The sequence below is a fragment of the Dothidotthia symphoricarpi genome, assembly GCF_010015815.1.
Source record: "Dothidotthia symphoricarpi CBS 119687 unplaced genomic scaffold P153scaffold_4, whole genome shotgun sequence".
Taxonomy (NCBI): Eukaryota; Fungi; Ascomycota; class Dothideomycetes; order Pleosporales; family Dothidotthiaceae; genus Dothidotthia; species Dothidotthia symphoricarpi.
In genome coordinates, this window is record NW_022985011.1 from 1,372,656 (window position 1) to 1,395,765 (window position 23,110).

The 23,110-nt window shown below is 51.1% G+C and overlaps 7 protein-coding genes across 7 annotated transcripts; 4 read left to right on the forward strand and 3 right to left on the reverse strand.

Annotated features, from left to right (window-relative positions):
• Positions 1-348: 348 nt before the first annotated feature.
• Positions 349-3,122, reverse strand: P153DRAFT_382610 (uncharacterized protein; the record flags this gene model as incomplete). Its single annotated transcript, XM_033670164.1, has 4 exons — positions 349-576; positions 623-2,461; positions 2,511-2,943; positions 2,998-3,122. The coding sequence occupies 4 exons, from the start codon at positions 3,120-3,122 to the stop codon at positions 349-351; spliced, it is 2,625 nt and encodes an 874-aa protein (XP_033527376.1).
• Positions 3,123-5,060: 1,938 nt separating this feature from the next.
• P153DRAFT_333811 (uncharacterized protein) lies at positions 5,061-6,386 on the reverse strand (the record flags this gene model as incomplete). The annotated part of the gene is made up of 5 exons (XM_033665578.1): positions 5,061-5,477; positions 5,535-5,565; positions 5,615-5,732; positions 5,811-6,180; positions 6,240-6,386. 5 exons carry the CDS (start codon positions 6,384-6,386, stop codon positions 5,061-5,063), a joined length of 1,083 nt encoding a protein of 360 aa, XP_033527377.1.
• Positions 6,387-7,844: 1,458 nt separating this feature from the next.
• On the forward strand, positions 7,845-9,890 carry P153DRAFT_420860 (cytochrome P450; the record flags this gene model as incomplete). Its single annotated transcript, XM_033672269.1, has 6 exons — positions 7,845-7,976; positions 8,044-8,171; positions 8,230-8,432; positions 8,475-8,741; positions 8,789-9,551; positions 9,615-9,890. 6 exons carry the CDS (start codon positions 7,845-7,847, stop codon positions 9,772-9,774), a joined length of 1,653 nt encoding a protein of 550 aa, XP_033527378.1. The 3' UTR covers positions 9,775-9,890.
• Positions 9,891-10,463: 573 nt separating this feature from the next.
• On the forward strand, positions 10,464-12,240 carry P153DRAFT_333816 (general substrate transporter; the record flags this gene model as incomplete). The annotated part of the gene is made up of 5 exons (XM_033665579.1): positions 10,464-10,740; positions 10,798-11,066; positions 11,120-11,624; positions 11,712-11,915; positions 12,016-12,240. Exons 1-5 carry the CDS (start codon positions 10,552-10,554, stop codon positions 12,238-12,240), a joined length of 1,392 nt encoding a protein of 463 aa, XP_033527379.1. The 5' UTR covers positions 10,464-10,551.
• Positions 12,241-13,406: 1,166 nt separating this feature from the next.
• Positions 13,407-14,267, forward strand: P153DRAFT_354432 (uncharacterized protein; the record flags this gene model as incomplete). Its single annotated transcript, XM_033666505.1, has 1 exon — positions 13,407-14,267. One exon carries the CDS (start codon positions 13,407-13,409, stop codon positions 14,265-14,267), a length of 861 nt encoding a protein of 286 aa, XP_033527380.1.
• Positions 14,268-14,946: 679 nt separating this feature from the next.
• P153DRAFT_283390 (uncharacterized protein) lies at positions 14,947-15,292 on the forward strand (the record flags this gene model as incomplete). Its single annotated transcript, XM_033663259.1, has 2 exons — positions 14,947-15,057; positions 15,110-15,292. The coding sequence occupies 2 exons, from the start codon at positions 14,947-14,949 to the stop codon at positions 15,290-15,292; spliced, it is 294 nt and encodes a 97-aa protein (XP_033527381.1).
• A 635-nt stretch (positions 15,293-15,927) lies between these two features.
• Positions 15,928-22,613, reverse strand: P153DRAFT_393934 (serine threonine protein kinase-like protein). Its single transcript, XM_033671279.1, has 2 exons — positions 21,723-22,613; positions 15,928-21,672 (listed from the first exon to the last, which is right to left on the reverse strand). The coding sequence occupies exons 1-2, from the start codon at positions 22,254-22,256 to the stop codon at positions 16,414-16,416; spliced, it is 5,793 nt and encodes a 1,930-aa protein (XP_033527382.1). The 5' UTR covers positions 22,257-22,613; the 3' UTR covers positions 15,928-16,413.
• Positions 22,614-23,110: the final 497 nt, after the last annotated feature.

Here is a 23,110-nt window from a genome sequence, read left to right on the forward strand (position 1 = left end):
AGGAAAGAAAGCGATAGTCAGGCTGACGGAGCTGAGGGATGAATTGATCGTCAGCGCGGGGCAATGCTGCGCCTCTTCAACCCGGCTAAACTTCCCCTTTGAAGACCGATCAGCTGAAAGAGCCCAAACAACTTTCGCGCGAATCCCTCACGCTCTACTTACAACATGTAAGGACTAGCAAATCGGTGCTACAGAAGAAACACAACTTCGCCAATCCTAACGTAAGCCTCGCTGTTGATATAACAGTTCCCTATACTACTGAATGGATGCTCGACGTGTTGGCTAATATTTGAGGAATCCGAAATGGTACCTCTCCCCAGAACTTGTTTTGGGATCCGCCTATCGCTTTCAGTCTGCGAAGTGTTGATTGTATGTAACACTTTGAGGATTACTCACACCCATGAAAACATTTTGCCCAAACGCGTTCGTTCTTTGGCCATGTTGCTGATTAGGTGACGTTGAGTTTTCGTGTACTGCATTCGAATCGGGTTGTACTGGTATCCCAGTGAGGTCCATGGGGATGAAGCTATTTGTCACGTCCATGTTAGGCCCTTGAATGTAACTATCCCATGCATCCTGAACGTGTTAGCGTATGTCATGCAGTGGATGAGAATTGTGGTACCCAGTTGACGTTGTCAGTTGGAGGGAGATCTAGGTTTTGGAAGAGAGTCGCTCCAAAGAGGTTGGAGAACGGACTTTGAGTGTTCTCTAGTGCCCCTGCTCCGTTTGTCGCCCCTCCGTTGTATTGTGGTGCGAAGCCCGTCGGATGCTGTGGTCCGGGATCATTCAGCAGGTTCGCCATCGACGCGGGATATCGCTGTTCGAACATGTTGGCCGAACTGGACGCCATACCACCTGTGCTAAGCATACCCAATGTCATTGCCGCTGAGTGTTCCGGAGCCACGTTTGAATCATCCATTGGTGCTGGTACAGGAAACAACGAAGGCGCTGACGGGAAAGCCGGTTGAGTCTGCCTCGTCATTCGGTCAGTCTTCAGCTCGTTCACCATGACACTTAGCGTCATATGCGCCTTGTATGCCTCCATTGAGTGATCCTTGAGACTTCCCCAGATGTTGACAGCCGTCTCTTCTGCGGCAAGCATCTCGTCCAATTGGTCCGAACTCCACGTGTATACGTCTGCCGGCGGAGACCGGCTTTGTCGATCCATTTTCATTGTATGGAAAAGGTGTGATGCTATAATCATGGCGGCAATCAGGAAGTCGTGCGTGGTGAGTGAGGATATAAACCACTTCACGTTGCGTAACCTACCACCAGGTTGGCATTCGCGATGTAACGTAGCCTGATGTTGTAGCATGGTCATCGAAGCATCAATTACCGCCGTTTTTGAGTAGCTGAACCTCGATTGAGTTCGTGAAAAGGCGATGAACTTTCGGTGAAGCACACAGATAATCTTGAGGAACAGAAGGTCCAATGTGAAACGCTGCATTATCAGTGTCGACGGATCTCGCGCAGACTCATCCATTGAACGCATTTTTAGGTGTGGTGAGATACTGTTGTGAAGCTCTCGTGCCTCCGCATCAATCTTCATGACTTCTTCGTAAGAGGAGCAGGTCAGAGTATCGATCAAATCTATAGCTTCTCCCAACTTGTATATGAGTCGTGTCCGGTTGATGAGAAATAGGGTCGGCGTTGCTTCGTTCTCTGGTCTCGACGGAGGTAGAGTCTTCATGTCCTCGAAAAGCTCATCGTCATAGACATTACGGGGGATTTCGGTGTTCGTGTCGCGCGGGCGCACAATTGGAGGTAAGCCGGCCTGCGCCGAGAAGAGAAGATCCATCGACCGAATGACAGCCCATACTCGCCGTCGCATCTCACCTTGGAACATAGATAAACTCTTGTAAGGTCCGGGATCTCGGTGCAGTCCCATTCGCATCGCCAATCGTACGATGATGCCTATACTGATCAGAATGCCTAATTCTGCATCTCTGCTTCGAGCGTATTCCGCATGAACATGAAGAACTAGCGTCTCTAGCATGCCCGCGGTAAGCTGCGTGATATCTGCCAATACCAGGCACTGCGCCGTCAGTTCTCGGAACTCATTTGACATAGCCCATGACCTGTTGTTGTATTCTGGCGGTTCATCTCCAGCTCTTGTGTATGACTGCAACGCTATGCACATCATGGCGAAAACCAAGCCAATCCAGATGACAGGCGTTTCCTCAGGGTTCATCCAATGTCTGTCATATTCTTTCTGAAATGTCGGACCGTGTATAATGTGAATGCCTGGATCGTACGTATTGAAGAATCGCGAAACGAGAATGTCTGCGGTAGGTTTCGGTGGAAACTGAGACAGGATTTCGGCCTTGGAAAGACGCTTGATTCCGCCCCCGAAGAATGCGGTACCGGGCGGGTGTTCCTCGCCTAGAGTCGTCTTGTATCGCTTCAGCTGATCATCAAACTGCTTCTTGTGCTCGGCAAAGTAGTTTTTGACCTCTGAAATCTGCCATTTGTCAGGGTTGCTTGTGTCAAAGATTACTAGGTATACTGACCTCTCCCAAGATGGCGAACCAATGCGCTTCCGATGCAAAGTACGTTTGATTGTTGTTCACTTTCATCACGCCGATTGACTTTGTGACATGCTCCATCTCGCTCTCTTCATCCGCGTCCTCTTCGGGGATTGATTCAGGAGCACCATTGCTCATTCTACTGCTCATATTGCTTAGATCAAAGTGCTGGTCGGAAGAAGCGCTGTTGATGGCCGCATGAGCAGCCGCTGGACCAGCACTCTGGGCACCGTTAGTCATGAGAGAGAGAACGAGTCCTTCAAGGCGGTCGATGCGATTTTGCATGTCATCCGGGTTCGTCGCCGAGGCTGTGCTGGACGAGCTCTTTTTGCGATTGCCCGGGCTGGCATATGAACATGACGAGGCATCTCCCCGCTTCGTGCAGTTGTCGCATGGATGGCCACGATTGCATTTTAGCCTGCAAATATCAGCACCCACGAAGTATCACATGTCTGCCGGGGTTGTGTCTTACTTTCTGTGTCTACACGGGCCACAGGACAAAGGAACACGATTTCTCTTGCGCACAACTCTGAACTGAGGATCTGGTGGCGAGTGTCCCGCGCTGGAGGAGGTCGTCGATGGCGGTGTGGGTGGCATGTTAGTGCACCTGATTGTTACTTCCTCTTCAAATACGGACGTAGCGGACTTAACGGCCCAGTCTGTCAAAGATGATGGGCTCAACAATCGCGCGGAGAAATTGAGAATACAGGTAGAGCATACAAGTGCGAATGCTTTGACAGTGAGGTCTGGAGGTCTTGGCTCTCAACAGGCGGGCCCTCTCTCCAGCTGCTGAAGGTCGTCACCAGTCGCTCTGGAGTTAAAGATCCAGTATTGTCGTGTCGCAGTCCTCTTGCGATCCACGCACGGCTTTGAGCCTGCGCTTGTCGTCCAATCTTTAGCTCAGCGCGTATTTAGCTGTATCTTCTTGCTACTAGTATCGAGTCGCGACGGGTACTCTGTATGTCGTCGGGGTCGTAGAGAGACTGTCGTTGTCGTGGTTTGTCGTGTGGTAGGAAAGACGACGTCGTGCGCAGGCCTTCGTTCCAGGTAGGATGGTGGTAGTTGTGTGTGTAGTAGCCAGTGTGCGGGAATCGCTGAAGATACCTTTCTGTCAGTTGCGGTGCCGGAATTCGTCGTGCTGAGGGGTGTACCTTGGGGTCTCGCTTGCACCACTCCTTCCTCGCACAACTATCCTAGCTGACTGCCTGATCTTCAAGTCGTTGTATGGTGGTTGCGATACGATGCGCCAGGTTTCGCGACACCAATTCAAATCAGCGACACGTGTAAATAGAATGCAGATGGGACTGTGATGGTTGCTCAAGGCAGATATTGAAGCTGATGGCGGGCTTTAACTCCGACAATCCCGTTGGAGTATCGCCAAGAGCACTTTTAGTGAACCACACATCCACCACACACGTCATCTCCCTGACCACGTTATCTGCACGCGTGCTCTGAGTCACAAGTGTGTTCCAATTCCATGAGGACCTATACACATTTCGAAGCGATTCGTCAACGGCCCCTCGAGTTTCTGCAAGTCGCGCCTGCCTTTCGCGGGGTCGCGCTGCTCAGGCCACTTCGCGACTTTGTGCATCGTCCTCTCACCACACTCGCGATCAGAGTCCAAAACATATCCACTTCGATCATACCTTTGAACCGAGCGGTCATCTCTTTACCCTCTAGGTGTTGTGATGGAGCGCGTCGAGCGCCATGCAATCACGCCCTCTTCATTCACGCTGATGAAGAGGCGAGCAATGCCTTCATGCATATGCTTACTTCTCAAACTGCTGTGATCACTTGTCCCATTCCTGAACTTGATCCGAAGTTTAGGACAGACTCTCGCCTCCATAAACCCGTTATGAACAGATCGCTAGTGCCGCAAATTACTGGAGGCCATAGCCCATCTCTTCACGCGAGTACTTGAAATGACGTCGATGGTTTCTCCTCACGTTTCGCGGACGGCCCTTATTTGTACAACACTGCCGAAGTTCCACGCAAGTAGCACGTTTAGCTCTAGATTTTGAGAGACTACGAAGGTTTTCAAGACCAATGATAGGAAGTGTTGTAGGTTTGCTGATATACATGGAGAGCGCCAGTGTGCTTAGGATAGATGAAGGGGTGTGATTTCCTATGTTAGGGTTATTATTGTCGCCGTTACGAGCTGTGTAAACCTTAGGCCTCCTCGAGGAGAGCAATGTGTCGACTCAAGAAGTGAACACGACTAAGAATACCAACTCATTATCGTAATAGAAAATCGAATCAGAGAGAACATACGTCGGTTTCTCTTCACCCTGTCTTTGGTCAGTGGGCCTGTTTCTCAGTCCTTTCACCCTCAACTCCACACAGAGTCCTTGCGATTAGGCACTGATTTATCAGTATCGTACCGTTCAAGAGCTTGTCTCGTAGTGGCAGAACGCAGGTACGAGCGTATCTGAATTGAGTCTACAAAGATCATGATCTGCCCATTCATATACGATCAACCATCATGAGAGAAGGGTGTAAGCGTAGCAGGAAGACCACGTGTTCGAAGACATCGATTCAAGCGGTCCACATATCCGTGGCTGTACGACCAGCACACCTGTGATGATCCTCTTCGTCATTGTACTCGATTCGTACTTCTCGAGACCGCATTATTTTTCCAAACTCTCCCCTTGTCTCCGCAAGTATGCTTCTATCACTAGCTTCGTCGTCTCTCACGTCTTCAGGATGTACTGCATGGCTTTTGTGAGGCTTCTGTTGCGATCTGATGCCCGTGGCGTTATCGCCTTGGCTTGGTAATCGTATAGAAAGTTTCAGACTTTGGCTCCCGCTGTATGATGACATGTCCTTCAGGATCAAACGCAAGAAGGGTAAAGAAGCGGCGATGATTGTGATAGAGGATTCGGCGAGAGCCCAAATGAGCATGTCTGCAGTACTGTAGGTAAAATCTACCCAAGTCGCAGCACCTGGAATGTACTAAGAAGGCGGCACAATCAGCGAAGACTTCTCTGGAAGGTCGATGCGGCTACTTACAGCAGTCTTGACTACACAACAAACTCCAGCTCTGCGCTTCTGTTAGCATTCTACATCGCACACGATGAAGACAAACTCACAAACAGCCCATGCTCATCGCGATTATGAGGCCCCACTTTTCCCTTTGTCGCATTCGCACTTTGCGAATGATGAGCCATGGGCAGATGGCAAGCGCGAAGTCAGCCAGAGCCGAATATGCTGTAACGATCAGGTCAGTTAGCAAACGCTCGAGTTTATGAAACGTCTGCTGAGATGTGGGAGAAAGGCGATCAATACCTCCAATAGTCAACCCAGTTACCATGTACAGCTTATAAGGCCAACACTCGCCCTCGACTGACGAATCCCAAAGCTTTTGAACCGGTCTGCACTGAACCCATGTTAGAACCGCTAGCAAGGACATCGTCGTATTGAAGGATATCATGATGAACCACAGAATCCATCTTTGCCATCTCACTGTGGTCAAGCGCAACAAAGTTACGCAGAATGACGTTTTCCCGAGTGGCATAGCGAAAAATCCGAAGAACTCGCCGATATACATGTATTGGATGGTGGTGGGCAGGATTTCTGGCTCGATGTTTTCAAGTCGGTCGCCGAGACCGTAATGCATCGATATTTGTAGTGTCGTAGTATAGGCAAAAATGAAAATCTGCGTTTTTTTGTTATAGTTACAACTTTTACAGGATTGGAAGACTACGTCTCACTTACCCAAGATAGAGCCAGTAATCCATCGTCAAGACCGAATGCTTTAGAATGTTGGGTTTTGCTGTATATTCGGAGGATCATGAACAACAGTGGAATCACCGTCAAAGTCCAAAGGGAGATGGCAAGGGTAGGACCATTGCTTTCTGCCATCACGGGAGCCGCAGGATGCCAGTGGAAAAACGTGAGTGCTAGACTTGAGTGTGGTCTTAAATGTCTGTCCAGTGTTCGACTTGTACCGGCACAATGCTGACCAGATACATTTAAAGAGCTTGCGGTCCGTCCAGCTGGAAATCATTCAAGCTGAATTGCGTCGGCGGAATATAACTTGTTTCGCCGCAAAGCCGCACGGATATCCGAGGTGCAGACCATGTAGTCACCATGGAAAACTGCCTTATAGCCTCCTGGCTATTAGCAGAGCAACGCGAATACATCTGCGAAACAAGTGGACATAGCGAACGTTCATGTCTACCTTACGTCAACCCATGAACTACATCACTGGAGAAAATTCAGGTCGTGTGGAAGTCAACATGCCATTCCAGCCATGTGAAAAGGCTCAGGGCAGACGGGAAGTAAATCGGTACGCTAGATATGCATCAGCGTATGGACGTGTTGCAAATGTCTCGAGGAAGAGGGGTTTCAAGACTCCGATTGGGCTACACAAGATGGCTGCCCTTGCATTGTCAATGCCCATGCTCGTGAACCCTCATTAAGAGTACCGTAACGTAATTACTTTTCAAGATCGATGCAATCACATTCTCGAAAAGACTTCTGCTTGTAGGCGGAAAATCGGGATGCAGTGTTTTTGCGGCAGTGACCCAACAAACAGGTAAGAAACAACGCGTATGTCGTAACTTCAAGCGTCGTCGGTACTGTTTCATACAAACAAGGTGAACATATATGATTTGCCACAAAATCCTTTCCCAAGCCTATGAATCCTAGGCGGCCCTGTTGAATACGCCGGAGTAGTGCCGTCAACTACTGTGCATATCCAGTCTCGCTGCGTATGCGCTTTTGAAGTAAACTTCCCGAAAGTTCATCTACCGGTACGGAAGTCGTGACAGACTTCAGAAGTAAATAGGCCCGTATTTGCGATGGCCAATCGGGGTTATTGAAGTGATGCGACCAGGATCTGCTGAGCGGGATCACGGCCCCGGGATGACCAGGGTCGAGCCGCCCCTTAGTTAGCATGCGGGTCGGCGGCGCGGTTCATGTGTGCAAGACCATTCGAGGAAGAAAACACGATGTTGACGACGGCACGAACCCAAACGGAAACACGACCGAGCAAAGGATTTTAGCTCCGCTTGGCTTCTCGACTTCTCGCTTGAAACTCCCCTTCACTCTCCCCGCACCACGCTACAACTTAAATGTACATGCGAATGCGAGGAGTCGATGGATGTCATGACTCGCAAACTAACCTGTCATGTTTGGGGGCCCTAGTCGTGGGCCCAGCGAGCCAGGCGGGGGCGGCGACGCTTCGAAATCCAAGAGAATTAGCAATCATCTTGTGATAACAGCGCCCACTTTCGTAAGACACTGACCATCACATGGAGCCAGTTCACTTCCTGTCTTGCTGCAGCAAATTTGGAGACGTAGACTTTCTTTAGCAACATGGCTGTCGCCGAAGAATTTGTACCTACCTGGTCAGGCAGTCTTTTGTGCTATTTCAGACATGCACTCTGTGTGGTTCTGCTGGCTGTTGTAGCCGACTATGTGTGGATGCTTCAGACAAGGTGGAAGATGGTAATAAGCCCTCAATCGATTTACGCCTTTCATCACCTTTCGGAGACCAGAGCTGATGGAACGACAGCCACCGGGTCCATTTCCATGGCCAATTGTAGGAAACACGTTCAGTCTGCCCGAAGTCAAGCCCTGGTACCTGATGGAGCAGTTGTCCAAAGACTATGCCTCACCAGTCATCACTTTTTGGATCGGTCGGTAAGGCTACTCCATCTAGTAGCGCTCTCAACCTACGTATAAAGTCTGACACCGAAAGAAAACCTACTGTATGGATCAACGATGCATGGGCTGCTGATGAGATACTAGTCAAGCGAGCCGGTACCTATTGCTCGCGACCACACAATCTTATATTTGCTGAATTAGGTTCTGGACAATGGAACATGCTCAACATGTATACAATTACACGAAAACAACGAGAGCGGTTTCGTGACCTCCGCAAGCTGACCCACCACGGTGTTGGTATACAGAAAGTAATGTTTCCCATAACGTGTAAGCTGCTAGTCTTTGACATTCAGCAGGTGCAACAATATCGAGGTTTCCAGGACGACGAAAGCAAGGTGGCAACGTATGATTTACTGAAGGCTCCCAATGACTACGTTGCCCATTTCGAACGATACGCCACAAGCGTAGTCTCTATTATTGGCTTCGGAAGAAGGGTTGCCGACCTTCAAGACCCCATGATAACAGAAGTTATAGCTATCATGCACAATGCAGCTGAACTAGCTGTTCTCGCCAAGGACTTCCCTCGTCTTATGGAAACCTTGCCCTGTACGTCTTTCCACATGTCTTATATACAGTGCTGATTTATGAGCCAGGGCTGGCCAAGTTTCCGAACTGGATGGCCCCATGGAAGCATGGGCTAGGACAAGGCCGCAACCCCAAGCATTCTCGCGGTGACTTCTTCTATGCCTTAGCCGAGGAGGCAAACGAGTATGACGAAGAGAACTATTCCAAATTTTTGTTTCGTGAAATGGATAAATACAAGCTCCACCCGCTCGAAGTGTCTGGTTTAACGGGGAATCTCCTAGGCGCAGGCGCCGATACAACAGCGAGTACACTCATCACTGCAATTCTTGCCATGCGAGCTTTTCCAGAGGTGTTGCTTCCAGCTTGGGAGGAACTCGATCGTGTCGTCGGTAGAGCTCGCAGCCCAGACTTCAAAGACGATCTTCCGTACATGCGCGCATTCGTGAAAGAAGTTCTACGTTGGCGCTCCGTTGCTATCATTGGAGGAATGCCTCATGCTCCAACGCAGGATGATTACTGGAACGGTTATTTGATACCCAAAGGCTGCTGGGTACAAGGCAATGTCTGGGCCATTCACCATAACGCTCGGGAGTTTCCTGAGCCTGATCGCTTTAATCCACAGCGATATCTAGACACTGAGGATGCGCGTCCGTTTCCAGGCGAGAAAGGTTATATGACTTTTGGCTGGGGCCGAAGATCGTGTGCAGGCCAATACCTCGCTGAGCAGGGTACCTACGTGAGTATTTGCCGCCTGGTATGGGCATTCAGAGTCAATCCGGCCCTCGACGAAAAGACTGGACAGTATATACCTGTCGATATTTTTGACTACTCGTACGTACTGCATCGTCGAAATTCCAGATTGATAACGAAGGTTCAATGACTGATATGGGGTAGCAATGGCTCTAATTGGCGCCCAAACCCTTTCAGAGTGGTATTCGAACCCCGAGATGAACAAATCAAAAAGGTTATAATACAAGAAGGAGAGCAGGCACTGGATGAACTGGCAAAATATGACGGGCAGACAAAGTATCAGTTTAGTACGTTCTACACGTAGAAGAACTGGGTAACAAGATGCTTTTTTCTGAGGTCGACATTGTTTCTCAGCACTATTAAGTCGATACTATCTCCTTTCAATGAAGTCATGAGTCCGGGAGTAGATAGATAATATGCAGTTAGAAGACATTTAGCAATCTATCAATGATAGATTGCACGGTAACTCAAGAGATTCGAGGAATACCGATTCCTACCGGGCTCTGCAACGGCGAGCCTTCATCTCTAACATACTAGGCACGAACATCAACATGATACGTCGTAAGATCGGCCTCAATTTTGTGAAGTACTCATGATCTCCGGGCTCGCCGGAAAAATAGACCGCCACCCGCCCCCGGTCTATACAGCAGGGTCGGTATCACTGTTGCTTTGGCCAAGACGGCTTTGCCAATGGGCGAATCTACCTTACCACAATGCACGACAATGCATATGAGGAGTCTGTGCATAAGCGCCCTCAAAATAGGGCCGAACATATATGAACCCTACCTGCATACTGTATGCAAGGGACTATTATCTCTCATGGGTACCTATTGTAGCTCGGTCTGTGATACTAGATTGTTGACCGCTTTGTTCCGATCGTTCCACCTGCAATTCACGAGTCGTCAACCTTGAAGAAAACCCCGCCTCATGAGAGGGTTTCTGAACTAAATTTCCTTATCAAAAGATAAATACATGTGACGTGAGGGGTTTATTTTTTATTTACGTCGAGCCTTATTTGCTCCTTTTCAAGTTCTAACTTGAACACCTTTGACATCATATTCATTACTGTCTCCAAGACATCATGTTAACAATACAAAAGTCATCTTTGTGGACAAATCGAAAATGCCTCCTCATCTGTTCCGCTGTGGCCATCGCAAGTATGCAGTATGGAATTGATACAGCTGCTGTTGGGGGGTTGCAGGCAATGCCTGGCTTTTTGATGGTGTTTGGTTACGAAGACTCTACGAGCCCATTCGGCTATGGAATTGACGTGAGCCTATCCGATCTCTGACCATCTGCATACAAGTGAAACTAATTATCCAAACAGTCGACAGTACAACAACTCATGACCTCGTTGATGAATCTTGGAGCTGCCGTATCCGCCATTGGAGTGGGTCTGTGGGGAGGATACTTCGGTCGCAAACCAGCTCTCTGGCTTGCATGCGTTGTTTGTGCAGCAGGTGTTGCTATACAAATAGCGGGTACCACACGGTCGACTCTCTACGCCGGAAGATTCCTCCTTGGTCTTGCGAACGGCTTCTTTGTAGTCTCTTCGACTGTATATTGCAGTGAAGCAGCGCCGGCCCACTTGCGAGAGTAAGACCCCCAGACCCATCAGTCGGAATAGAAGCTGACGAGTAGACTCACAGGGTTATGGTTGGTCTTTTTGCGTACTATGTTAATCTAGGCAGCATCATAGGCTCCCTGATCGACAACTATACGAAACACCATCTAAGCAAACTCAGCTACAGGATTCCACTCGGATGTATGTTCATCGTACCCACCGTGCTGTCTATTGCACTATTCTTTGTGCCAGAGAGCCCACGGTGGCTACTTCATCAAGGAAAGCGAGACGCGGCTCGTAGTTCTCTAGAAGCACTACGTATTGACCACGGTGAAGAACTCGAGCTCGAGTGGGCAGAGATGGTCCGTGGAATAGAGGAGGAAAAGAGAGTGGCACAGAGCACACCCTTTATGGATATGTACAGGGGCCACGATCTCCGCCGAACACTTCTCTGCTACGGTATGATTGCCGCGCAGTCCGCTTCCGGTGTCTGGTTCTTCATCGCGTACCAAACATACTTCCTCCAGATTGCCGGTATAACAAAAGCCTTCGAATACACGATCATGAATGCCTGCATCGGCTGGCTCGGCGTTCACGCGGGCCTATATGCGATGAACCGATGGGTTGGGCGAAGGACAATCGTGATATTGGGTGCCCTGATCTGTGGCTTCTGCGAGCTAGCTTGTGGGATTGCGGCGAGCATGCCGGCATCTAAGGTAACAGGAAATGTGCTAGTCGCATTCACTGCCCTTTTTTTCTTTGTTTATGACGCTGCTGTCGGAGTCGCGAGTATGCCGATGGCAACAGAGCTTGTAAGTTCGAGACTTCGTGCATGGACTGTGGGCACCGCAAACGCACTGGGGTACTTTCTGGCCTGGCTGGTTGGTTTTTGCTCTCCATACTTCATCAATCCGAATCAACTCAATTGGGTATGTACAATCCTGTCCAATAGCGGTGCCTCCAAGCTAACCAACTGTGAAGGGCGCCAAGTACACATACATCTGGGCAGCTTCCAACTTCCTATGCGTCATCTGGTTTTACTTCTTTGTGCCGGAGACCAAGGCGCGCTCACTTGAGGAACTTGATGAGATCTTCGAGGCTGGCATTTCTGCGCGGAGATTCCAGCAGTATGAGTGCAGAATCGTGGAGGACGCGAGAAACGACGTCTTTGGTGGTGAGACACAAGTTACCAAGCGGGATGCCTAACCTCTTTCAACGTCACTACAGCTTGTTATGTCTGTGTACACTATTTGGAGTCTGGATAGGTGCAGATTAGTTTGCCCGATGAAGACATTGAGATAACCTTGATAAAACTCTTTATATTGGACATTCAACCATTATTAGTTTCAAAAGAATTATAGTCCTATCAGCCATGGTTCTGCTTCCAAAGCTTTGGAGCGGTTCGAACAACCATCAACGCGTGATGGCGGTATCTGGTCCTTTGACAGAATGTTATACCGGCGCCTTGCAGAACAGCTGTGTGGTGTTGCTATTAGACGTGACTAACTACAATATATATTGATCAAGGCCTGGTTTTGACGGTCGACACAGCCCCTCAACGAGCAAACAGCCATTTTCTTTTGGATGTTGTTGTTCATCAACCAGCGTCTTGTGCTGTAATATTGTTTGGTTTGCAAGATACCAAAGGCATCATGTTCGACTGCTTCAAAAATGTTGAAAGTATTTATATGCTCTCACACAGTGCAGATCTTGACGAGTCGATGAGTCATTTTTGCATGTTCAATAAAAAAAACCCAACTTTTCAGCGACATCATCAAGTAATTTTATCTCCACCACACTTCTGCTCTCAACACCCGTCTCAACTTGTCATATAGATAGTCCCTAGTCAAAGATATCAGCACATGTAATCTTGGTCTAGAAATTCCGTATGCAGTATTGCGCGCTTTTGAGTGGCAGGAAGGCGGGTCTCGATTGACCTTCTTGCTCCGATACCCCGCTTTCCTTCCCTTGCCTTCAATTCATGGCCACTCCGCTGCCACGATCTGAGCCTCAACAGGAAACAAGACTTCAAGAGCTCTTGGATATGTTAAATCAGAGTAAAAGTTACAGAAAGCCAAGCATCAAGAAGGTCTTGTGACCGCCACCCATGTCAGCAAGATGACAAAGCAAACTTCGGAGTCCGAGACGCACCCACGGGTAACTTAGGGTTGCAGATGCGACTTGTTCTTCATTTAGGTACACCCTGCCTGGGTAATTTTTGCTGGCTGCTATCACCACCCTTTTCTTGTGACCCATCGATTTTTACCACGCTGCTCAGACCTTCGTTCTGAAGCCGTCTGCACTCTGAAACTTCCGCGCCGATCAATCAGTGACCTTATCTAGAGGTTGGCTCTCTGCGCTACGGTGCCATTATGGCTTCAATCTTTTCTGCACCAGACTCTAAGATACCGTCCGTGGTGCCCGACTCAAGACCACTGCCACGCATTCTCTGCCTTCACGGAGGAGGAGTCAACGCAACGATTTTTGCAGTGCAATCACGGTCCTTGATACGTCACTTGCAACACTCTTTTCGCCTTGTATGGGTGGATGGACCGTTCTTTTGCGACCCGCATCCCGATATCGTACAAGTATACGGTACCTACTCACCCTTCCGCCGATGGATGAGGTGGCTTCCCGAACATGCTGAGATCGACGACGAGAGTTGCATTGAAGAAATAGGGTATGCGTTAAGAAGTGCCATGGAGGATGACAACCGGGCAGGCGCAACTGGCGAGTGGGTCGGATTGATGGGGTTCAGCCAAGGCGCAAATCTAAGTGCAAGTCTGTTGTTGGAACAGCAGGCACGGGAAGAGAAAGCACAAGAGAGTGGACAAAAGAATATGCTCGGTCCGATAGGGATTCCAGGGCTGAACTGGAAGTTTGGTGTTTTGCTCGCGGGAAGAGCACCGCCAAAAAATCTGCATCCAGAAATTTTGACAAGTCAGTCATTGGTGAGCGCGGGAGACATATCGTCGGGATTTCAGTTCTGTAAAGATATATCCGATGAGGCAATTTTGAAGAAACCAACACTTCATGTTCATGGTATGGCAGATGCAGGGCTATATTTGCATCGCAAGTTGCTGCACGAGTATTGCAGGGAGGGTACTGCAACGCTGGTAGAATGGGAGGGAGCACACCGACTGCCGTTGAAGAGCAAAGATGTTGATCGCGTAGTAGGAGCTATGTATGACCTTGCTGAGAGCACTGGCGTACGGGTCATGAGGACTGTCTAGGCACTTTATAATCGCATCGATCTGCAACCTCCCATCTCTACATCCAGCGTTTGTCCTTCTATCATCGCGCCTTCCTTTACATGCGTATCTCCGGCGCGCAATCCACCCCAAAACAGTCTAGCGTGATACGTCATCCTGTCATCCACAACTCCAAACGACATGAGGTCGCAAGCCCATGTAACGATTGCTGAGCCAGAAGCTGGTTACCCCGAACACCAATTAGCTTCTACGCGGTTCACATTTGATGGACCCTGATTTCATGTAGGCGTCAAGAAGAGCCAAGTCTGACAATGATATGCAACGGCAAAGTCATGATGCAATACAATTGCAGGCGTGGTCCAATGCTCACCACATGATGATCAGCTTGATAGGTACATGAGATTCGGGCCCCGGCTCAATCGGACCCCGATAGACATATCGTCCGTCTGTTAGACTCGTCTATGGATAGAGATGACGTTGAGATACCAACGTCAGTATATGTCGTAGGGGGCTGTGCTTGGGAGTAGCCATAAGCAACATATCGATGACGGTTGATCTAAAGGACAATTTGGTGTCTTCAAGATGCATATAAACCTCCCAAGGACTCGTGAACTAGAATCATATCATCAACACAATCACACCTCATCCCATCTCATCCCTCAACAACTCCCAACAAACCTCACCCACCACAACCATCAACATGCAGAACGAGCACGGACAAGGCGTTTCCCACGCTGCGGGCGACTCAAAGGTCCCTCACTCCATTCAACAGAAGGCCCCTCAAGGCCTCGAGGAGAACCTGCCAAACTCGGTACGACACCATATTCGGCACATGTCAAAACACAATGCTAACATCTACAAAGATTCATGACACTGGCAGCTCCAAGCACGGCCCCCAGACCAACGTCAGCCACGCCAAGGGTGGAGGTGCCGCTTCCATTGTCCCTCAGAAGATCCAAGAGAAGCTCCCCGAGAGCATTGAGCGTGCTGTGCCCAACGCGATCCATGACACTGGCGACACTGGCGGCATGCACAGGAAGCAGTAAATCATCGAATATGGAGGATCTACGAGTTAATGAACTGGTCCATGACCAGCTTACGATATTCTCATAATAATGAAACATAATCAAACCATTGCTCTACGCTTGAACGTATCTCGTCTCTTTGATCTACAGATCAACTCAACATGCATTTATGTTGTTACCACTATGAATTGAGTCGTCCTTGAAAGAAACGTTGTATTTGCGATCTAGTGATCATCAATCACGCCTCCCAACTTTTACATTATCAAACTAACATGCGTCCACCAATCTGTCCTTGTGTTTATACGCAAGTGTCGTCGTGTCCCACCTCCCTATCAGGCAGCACATGCTCACTAGTCCTCGGCAATCTGACCAATACTAGACTTGTGTATGAGGGTCGGAATTTGATTTTTCATCAAGCACTGATCTTATCAACTACATTACATTATTATTTTGGTGATCCGACTGAGATCGTGAGTGAGAGATCCATGTAATGGTAAGGAAATACGGGCTAATTTCACAATACACTTTGAAGAGATGGTTAGGAGATCGTCTTTGGCTTAGGTACCACGAGATGAGAACTTAATCGCCAGGGATCCAACGACATGTGTGTAAGCTTTTGCAAGAGTATGGGGCGTCGAAGAGGTTACGTCCGATATAAACTTTTCAATGAAATATAATTCGAAATTCGAAAGTCTAGCCCAATCATTGGTTTAAGATTAACAGTCCACTGCCACAAGGTACGAACATAACGAACAGTCACCTGGCTCTCTGACCTAAAAAAAATGTATAAACCGAATGGCACGTATCATCGTGGTGATGAGGATACGACAAGATATCAAGCCAAAGCAAGAGAATGAAAACACAAATTGTAAGTATATTTATATCATCATATAGAAAGGGTAAATGGATCATTACTACATGCAGTCTTAGCACCGGACAAAAGCTATCGTAGCCTGCTGAAAGATAGAGCGCCTTGGTCAAACATAAAAAGAAAACGCTGTACAGTTTCAGAACGAAGGCTTGTTTCCCGGTGCACTACCATCGAAAACGCCAGCGAACACCATGCTCGAAGACAAACAAAATTTCAAGACAAAGTCGGACCCACAGATGATCGAGTGTAGGGGAAGCGAGCGGACCTGTCGTTATGCGTCCCTTACGCTATTGGCCCTCGGCGTAGGATCAGGATCTGGCGTTGTGGCCTGCTTCTGATGGGATGCTTTCGGCGTGTCCATTTCAATCTCTGCGACTTGGTCTCCAGGAATGGCAGGGAAAATTTCCGGCGGAATAAGAGACATATGTGGAACGTCGTGGGTTGAGAGATCGCCTTCGCGTTCTTCGGCCATGCGATCCTCGGTGATGGCTGGAGGTGGGGACGATACAAGGCTTGAATCCTGGGCGCAAATATCCTCTATTGAAATGACGCTACCCCTGCTATTGGTGCGCATCATTTCGATCCCAAGTTTGGAAGAAGACTTTGGCCGAGATTTGGGGCTTTTGTTGGTACGGACACTGAAATGGCCCAGCTCGTCATCCTCATCGTCGCCAGACTCAGCGGATTCGTGCTTGCGGGTCTCCAAAAGACGTCGTTTGGCACCCACTTGTTCTGCCGATCGCTGGCGTCGAATCGTTGCAAACTCCAGAGCGGCCGGCGCAGAGTCCGTGTGTTGAAGGGGCGGGGGACTAACATGCTTGTGCGCATCGTCTTTGAGATCCAAACCATCTGCTTCATCCGATATTCCCAGGCCGCCCATGGCACGAGATATATCCCGCTCGCGCCACTCCTCCGTACTGTGACGAGCAACATGGGCGTCCTCACCTGCCCGACTTTCGCTGTCACCAAAGAAGCTTGAGCTGATTGAATCCTGTCGACTTGATCCTCGGTAACTTCCAGAAGGAGCTAGAGGAAACGTGGAAGCATTCGAAGTTGGACTGTCTTCCTGGCGCGTTGATTCTTTACGAAGCCCTGACGGTAGAATTGATGGATGTATCTGACTAGGTACCCAGTTGGGTGGTGGCGCTTTCCACTGACATAATCTTCCCAGCGTCTCTGAAAGCTTGGCAACAGTGGGAGGTTTTTCGATGAGTGCATCGAAATAGTGTGGTGCTTGGAGTTCCTTGAGATACCCTGTCACAGCAACGATTGGGGTGTTTGTGTTGGCATTTTTAGTGTCTCGAATCATACGAGCGACATCTGCGCCGTTGACTTGAGGCAGCCTAAACTCCATCATAATGACATCGAATTTGACCTCACCCATAGCATAACGGATTGCTTCAGATCCATTGGTGACTGACAGGGTACGACATCGTAGCTTTTCGAGCAACTTTTCCATCACGAGCCGGGATACCGGATGGTCCTCACAAATCAGGACGTCAAGAGGGCGGAAGAAGGGCCCTTCGCCGAAAGTTATCTGCGAAAGTCTACGGGAGCTTTGCCTGCGACGTTGGACACGTAGTAAAGCTTTAGCCCTGGAGTCTTCTGTGTCTGATGAAGACGGCGAGATATCGAGGACTTGACTCCGTCGTTTATGATGGCCGGGTAACAGATCGCGTACTACCTCGCCGTCTTGGGAGCCTACTGTTTGAGACCTAGCACGTGGCGAACCAACACCACTCTGCGAAATGGACGCTTGACGTTGACGAGGGGCAAGCTTTTCGGCAGGATGGGTAGGTACTGTAGATGGTGAGATGCCCAGTCTACTCGGCGATATAGCCTCTGACGAAGGTCGCAGACCTGAGAGGCGTGTAGCATCGAAAAAGCTACCTGGCTGTAGAGAAGACGGGTTGCTTGTCGAATGGGACAAAGAAGACGAGGTGCTTGAGGTCTTCCTTCGTTCGTGATTTTGTCCTGTGCTGAACTGCACAAGCAGAGGCGATGATGGCTGCGATCCACGACTGGGCGAAGAATTGTTGCCACTTATCGACGGAGACGACGGTCTGCCAGTAGCCTTGTTCGTCGAAAGCGTGCGCTTCAGTGGACCGTGAATCAATGGACTTGTCTCCAGGGATGGCGAAGATGATGCGATACTGGGAGAATGAAGCACGGATCCAGGCTTATTCTGTGGCAGCATTGCTTCGGCGCGAAGCTTTTGGATGACGTCTTTGTTGGCTTTTTCGAGAACTGGTAGGTTCTTGTAGCTAAAGCTGCCAAAATCGTCTGCAGCTACAGGCTCGCTGAGCCTTCGCGTCCTTCCTTCACGAACATGAGCGGGAATGTGTAGTGGGATGAGGCCTCGTTTCATTGTCGTCACGCTGATCTGAGAGCGTACCCTAGATAGAGCATCATGTGGTCGATCAGGATAGTCAGCACTAGGCGTGCCTGCAGATGAAGTGCCCTGGTCCTCAAACTCGGGAGTGAAATTGGCCATGGCCGCCCCTCTAGTATCGAAGTACTCCGTGTCCTCTGGATTTTCGGGAGCGGGGATGAATGAGGCCTCGTCGTCGCGCAAGGTATCCCAATTGATATCCTCAAACCATGGGTGATTCCTGATCTCCTCGCCGCCACTAGCAAATTTATGCCCGGCGTTCGCCCCAAGTCGTTTGGTGGGATCCGAACACAACAGCCGGTTTATGAGGTCTTTGGCCTCATCGGAGATCTGACAGGTTTCTTCGTCTTCTTCGGGCCAGTCAATCGTTCGCGAGAGAATGTTTTCAAACACTTCGTCTGGTGTGTCGGCATGGAAAGGTGGATAGCCGTACAAACATTCGAACAATATGCATCCAAGTGACCACCAGTCGCTCACTTCATCCTGACCACTGCCAGCAATGGTCTCTGGGGCTAGATAGTCAGGGGTGCCCACAAATCTTCGGTTGCTGTCTTCTGGGTCAAACAGAGCCATGGGCGGTGGGGGCATCGCGGAAGAGAATGGCAAGGACATGTTTTGTGCCAGGCTGGACTGGCTCATTGAAGGCGCAATAGGAAAGAGATATGGCGAGCCATCCTCGCTGTACGTCTCCTCTTCTATGGGCGAGCGAGTTCGAGGAGGTTGACCAAACTGATCGTCCACGATGGAAAAACGGCGGAACATGGCCTGTAGTGCTTCGCTATCTGTGCTATCGCTGCGATTGCCAGACGTTCTTCGAGAGGGATCGCGACCCTGAGAGGACTCTTTGTTCAGACTGAAGTATGACGGTTGACCAAGGTCTCCGGCAAGGGCAGGGGTCATGGAAGGTGTATTGGAAGGGGACGGGTTCAAATCGAACGATGCAGATCGAGAAGAGCCAACTGAAGTAGCGCGATGGAAAGGACCAGACTTGAGCAGATCTGGAGCGGGTTCGTCGGACTTGAGAGCATTCTTCTGACGACCGATCATACCCATTCGAGAAAGACCAAAATCGGTGAGTTTCAAGTGACCCTTAGGATCGATGAGTAAGTTGTCCGGTTTTAGATCGCGATGAACGATACTACGACTGTGCAAATGCTCGACACCGAGAACAACTTCAGCCAAGTACTTCATAGCCCAATCCTCAGGGAGGGCACCAAGCACTTTGATCAGAGAAGCACAATCGCCACCATTCAGATACTCCATGACCAAGTAGAGATAATCCTTGCTCGAGAAAGTCCAGTACAGCTTGGCCACAAAGTCACTCTCACCTTGCCACATCATGATAGCCCGTTCGGCTTTGACGTTGGTGACCTGATTCTTTGCTACCATGTCCGCCTTCTTCAAGACTTTGATGGCATAGTACTCGCCGGTCGATTTCTTTTTGACGAGATAAACGCTACCGAAGGCGCCTTTACTAATGGGCTTGATGATTTCGAAGTCTTTGATTGATGGTGGCACTGCGCGCGGTTGCGGCTGCGTAGTAGGCATAAGTCGAGGTGAAACGGGTCTTGGACCGTCGGAACCTGCGGCAGATGACTGCCTTCTATGGTGATTGATGAGGCTGTGTGTCATTGCGGGAGAGGAGAATTCGCTCGCCGCATGAATGGGTGATGTGATGGGGGATTGCAGACCCTCTATGCCACTGGGAAGACGTGGTTTAGTCGTCCTCAAGGGCGAAGATGGTGGTACCATGGAACGAGCGGGAGACTGTTGTCGGCTGGACATGACGCTTGGTAGGACAAGACTCTTGCGCTTTCGTTCTCGTGAGCTCGCCACCCTGCTCAGACTCATCTCAGACGCTGGCGAGTCGGCACGCCTAGGTCCAGACAGCACAGAAGAACGTAGACTGGTATCGCTATCTGCACCAGCATCGCTTTCGAAATGCATCGAATGTCGCTTGTTTTGATGGACTATGCTAATGGCGCCTGCATATGAGCGTGGTGTCTGAGACCCTCCTTGTGGGCTGTTCGACCGATTCGAAGTAGCGACGGATGATCCTCTGCGAGCAAGTCGAGGGGGCAAGGGCACGTCTGGCGCATTACGAAGGGCATGGGCTATGGCTGATGGAGCATCGAAAGAGCCCGGAAAGATGCCTTCCTCGCCCGTGGGTATACTGTTCACGTCTGACGGTGTTTCCACATCGTGCTGTTCGTCTTCAGATGAGCTGTCCTCGCCCGCAGCGATCCGAGCCGCCTTGACGATAGCGGCTTCTATACACTCTTGCACAAGAATATCGAACTCAACGCGAATACGTTCCGAGTACTCGAGAATTTGTCGGTGTCGGAAGACAGCATCTATCTTGGCCTTGGCTAGTGCATTTGTGTCCTCGCAGAGCACCCTCAGCCCCTCACCATGGTCCTGCGAGCCCGATGTCGGAGACTGCCATTGCAAGACCTGCGAGATGCGGTTCTCAGACTGGGGAGACTGCGTGCGGATTTCAGAAGCCGACTGGGCGCGAGCATTTTCCTTGATGGCAGGCGTGTTGACCTCGAGCGCCGTGTCGCACAGATCAAGGACCAGCTCAACGATGCGAGCCAGTGGTCGACGGACGGCAAAGGACCGCGCACGGTGATGGCCAAAGCCGGCAGGGCGTTCTCGGGACCTCGCCGGCGGAGAAGCGGGCGAGTTGCGTCCGGAGGGGGTTCCCGACGACGGTGTCGATGACGGGTGGATGATCATGCCTTTGTACTCAATCATGGGGAGAGACTGGGCGAGGTCCGTCGAGACGGCCCTCGAGCGTTGGCTCTGCGCTTCGAGGGTATCGAGCACCTTGACGATGGCGTTGCGGTGCTCGGCAAGCGTCTCCTGGGCCATCTGCACGTCCATCTCGGCGCGGTGTTCCTGCAGACAGAGCTCCGAGTGCTTCTCGAACCACCAAGGGGTGATCTGCCGCTCGCAGATGCGGCAGAGGACGGGCAGCGGGGGCGGGTGCATGCCCGGGTCGTTGGCGCCCTGCTCGGCCAGGCCGGTGAGATAGTGAGCCAGCACTTCTGCGCCCACGCCCAGCGACTCGACGAGCACCTCGGGCAGGTCGATGGTGACTTCGCGGAGGACCGACGGCCGCACCATCCACATAGTCTGGCGTCGTTAGCATGATTCACGTGGGGCCAGGGTGGGGGAGTGTGTACGTGGCTCTCGGCGCCCGTGGCGCGGTCGTAGACCATGATGCCCTGGGCCTCCAGGCTGAGCACCTGCTCGTCGTCGTCCCCCGGCTCCGTCGGCGAGAGGGGCATGTCCTGGCCGTAGTCGGCGGCGGCCCGGGAGCGCTTCTTGCGCAGCAGCGAGTGCGGGCCCAGACGCACCGAGAAGCGGGCAATGTGGCTGCGCGAGTCGTACTTGCGCACCGACTCGATCGTCTCGGCGAGCCCGTCGGCGCCCGCGTAGAGGATGTCCACGACGGGCTTGCCCACGACGTGGCTGGGCAGCGAGCCGACGACGTCCTTCCACGAGGGGCTGACGTAGCGGATCTTGCCGTGCAGGTCGAGGTCGAGGATGATGTTGAGGCTGTGCTCGGCGGCCTGCTTGAGGTCCTGCTGCTCTTCTCGCATGTCCTGGCTGATGGTGCGCTCCATGCCCCCGCGGTTGGGCGCCGCGTCTGCAGCCTGCTCCCTCAGCGCGCGCACTGCCGGCGGGGCCAGCGTCAAGGGCCGTATCTCGTTCATGGCGGTATCGATATGGGATGGGGTCGGGTCGGCGGGCGAGGCCGTCCCAAAGGCCGGCAGAGGATGGGGCTATGGGCTGACGGGTCCCAAGATCATGGTGATGGGGAGCGGGTGCAGGAGCAGGTGCGGGTGCAGGAGCAGGTGCGGGTGCGGGCGCGGGCGAGGGTGCTGGGAGACGTCGAGCTGCTGGGTGTGCTGACGGCGAGACGCGAGCAGAGCACGGCAGAGCAGTGCTAACACGGCATTGCCGGGCGGGCAAAAGCGATTGAGGACGCAGCGAGTGTCGAACGCCGGGGCGAGGCGCTGCTTGGTGGTGGTGGTGTGGCTCTGCAACTTTTGGGCAGAGAGCGAGGACGAGCAGCAAGAGGGGCACGGCCAGTCGGCGACGCGAGCAGAAACGGCGCCAACGTGACCAGCGTGACCAGCGTAAACTGCAAACTGCCCACTGCAGCCGACTTGCAGCATGCATGGCTCTTGCTGCTTCCGTCTGCCCTGCTCCTGGCCCGTGCCCGCTGCTGCTCTGCACTGCTGCACCGCTGCACCTCTGCGCCTGTTCTTTGTTTAGCCCACACCTCGCTGCCTGCTAAACACGGCCTGATGCACACTCCACGGACGATGCTTTTGCCCGGCGAGCTGGATTACCTAGCCACAACAGCAACCACCCCTCTCGTCCCACTGCACGCCGCAACTGCCGATCCATGCACCACCTCCCTGTCTGCTTCTTTCTGACCGTCACAAACTAACTTTGCCTTGCAAATCAACCTCAAACTGCATCCTGACACTGCGTCGTACTCGCTCACCCGAGGCAATGATCCGTGAACAGCGTGAGCATTCTTGCAGAAGCTATACCGTGA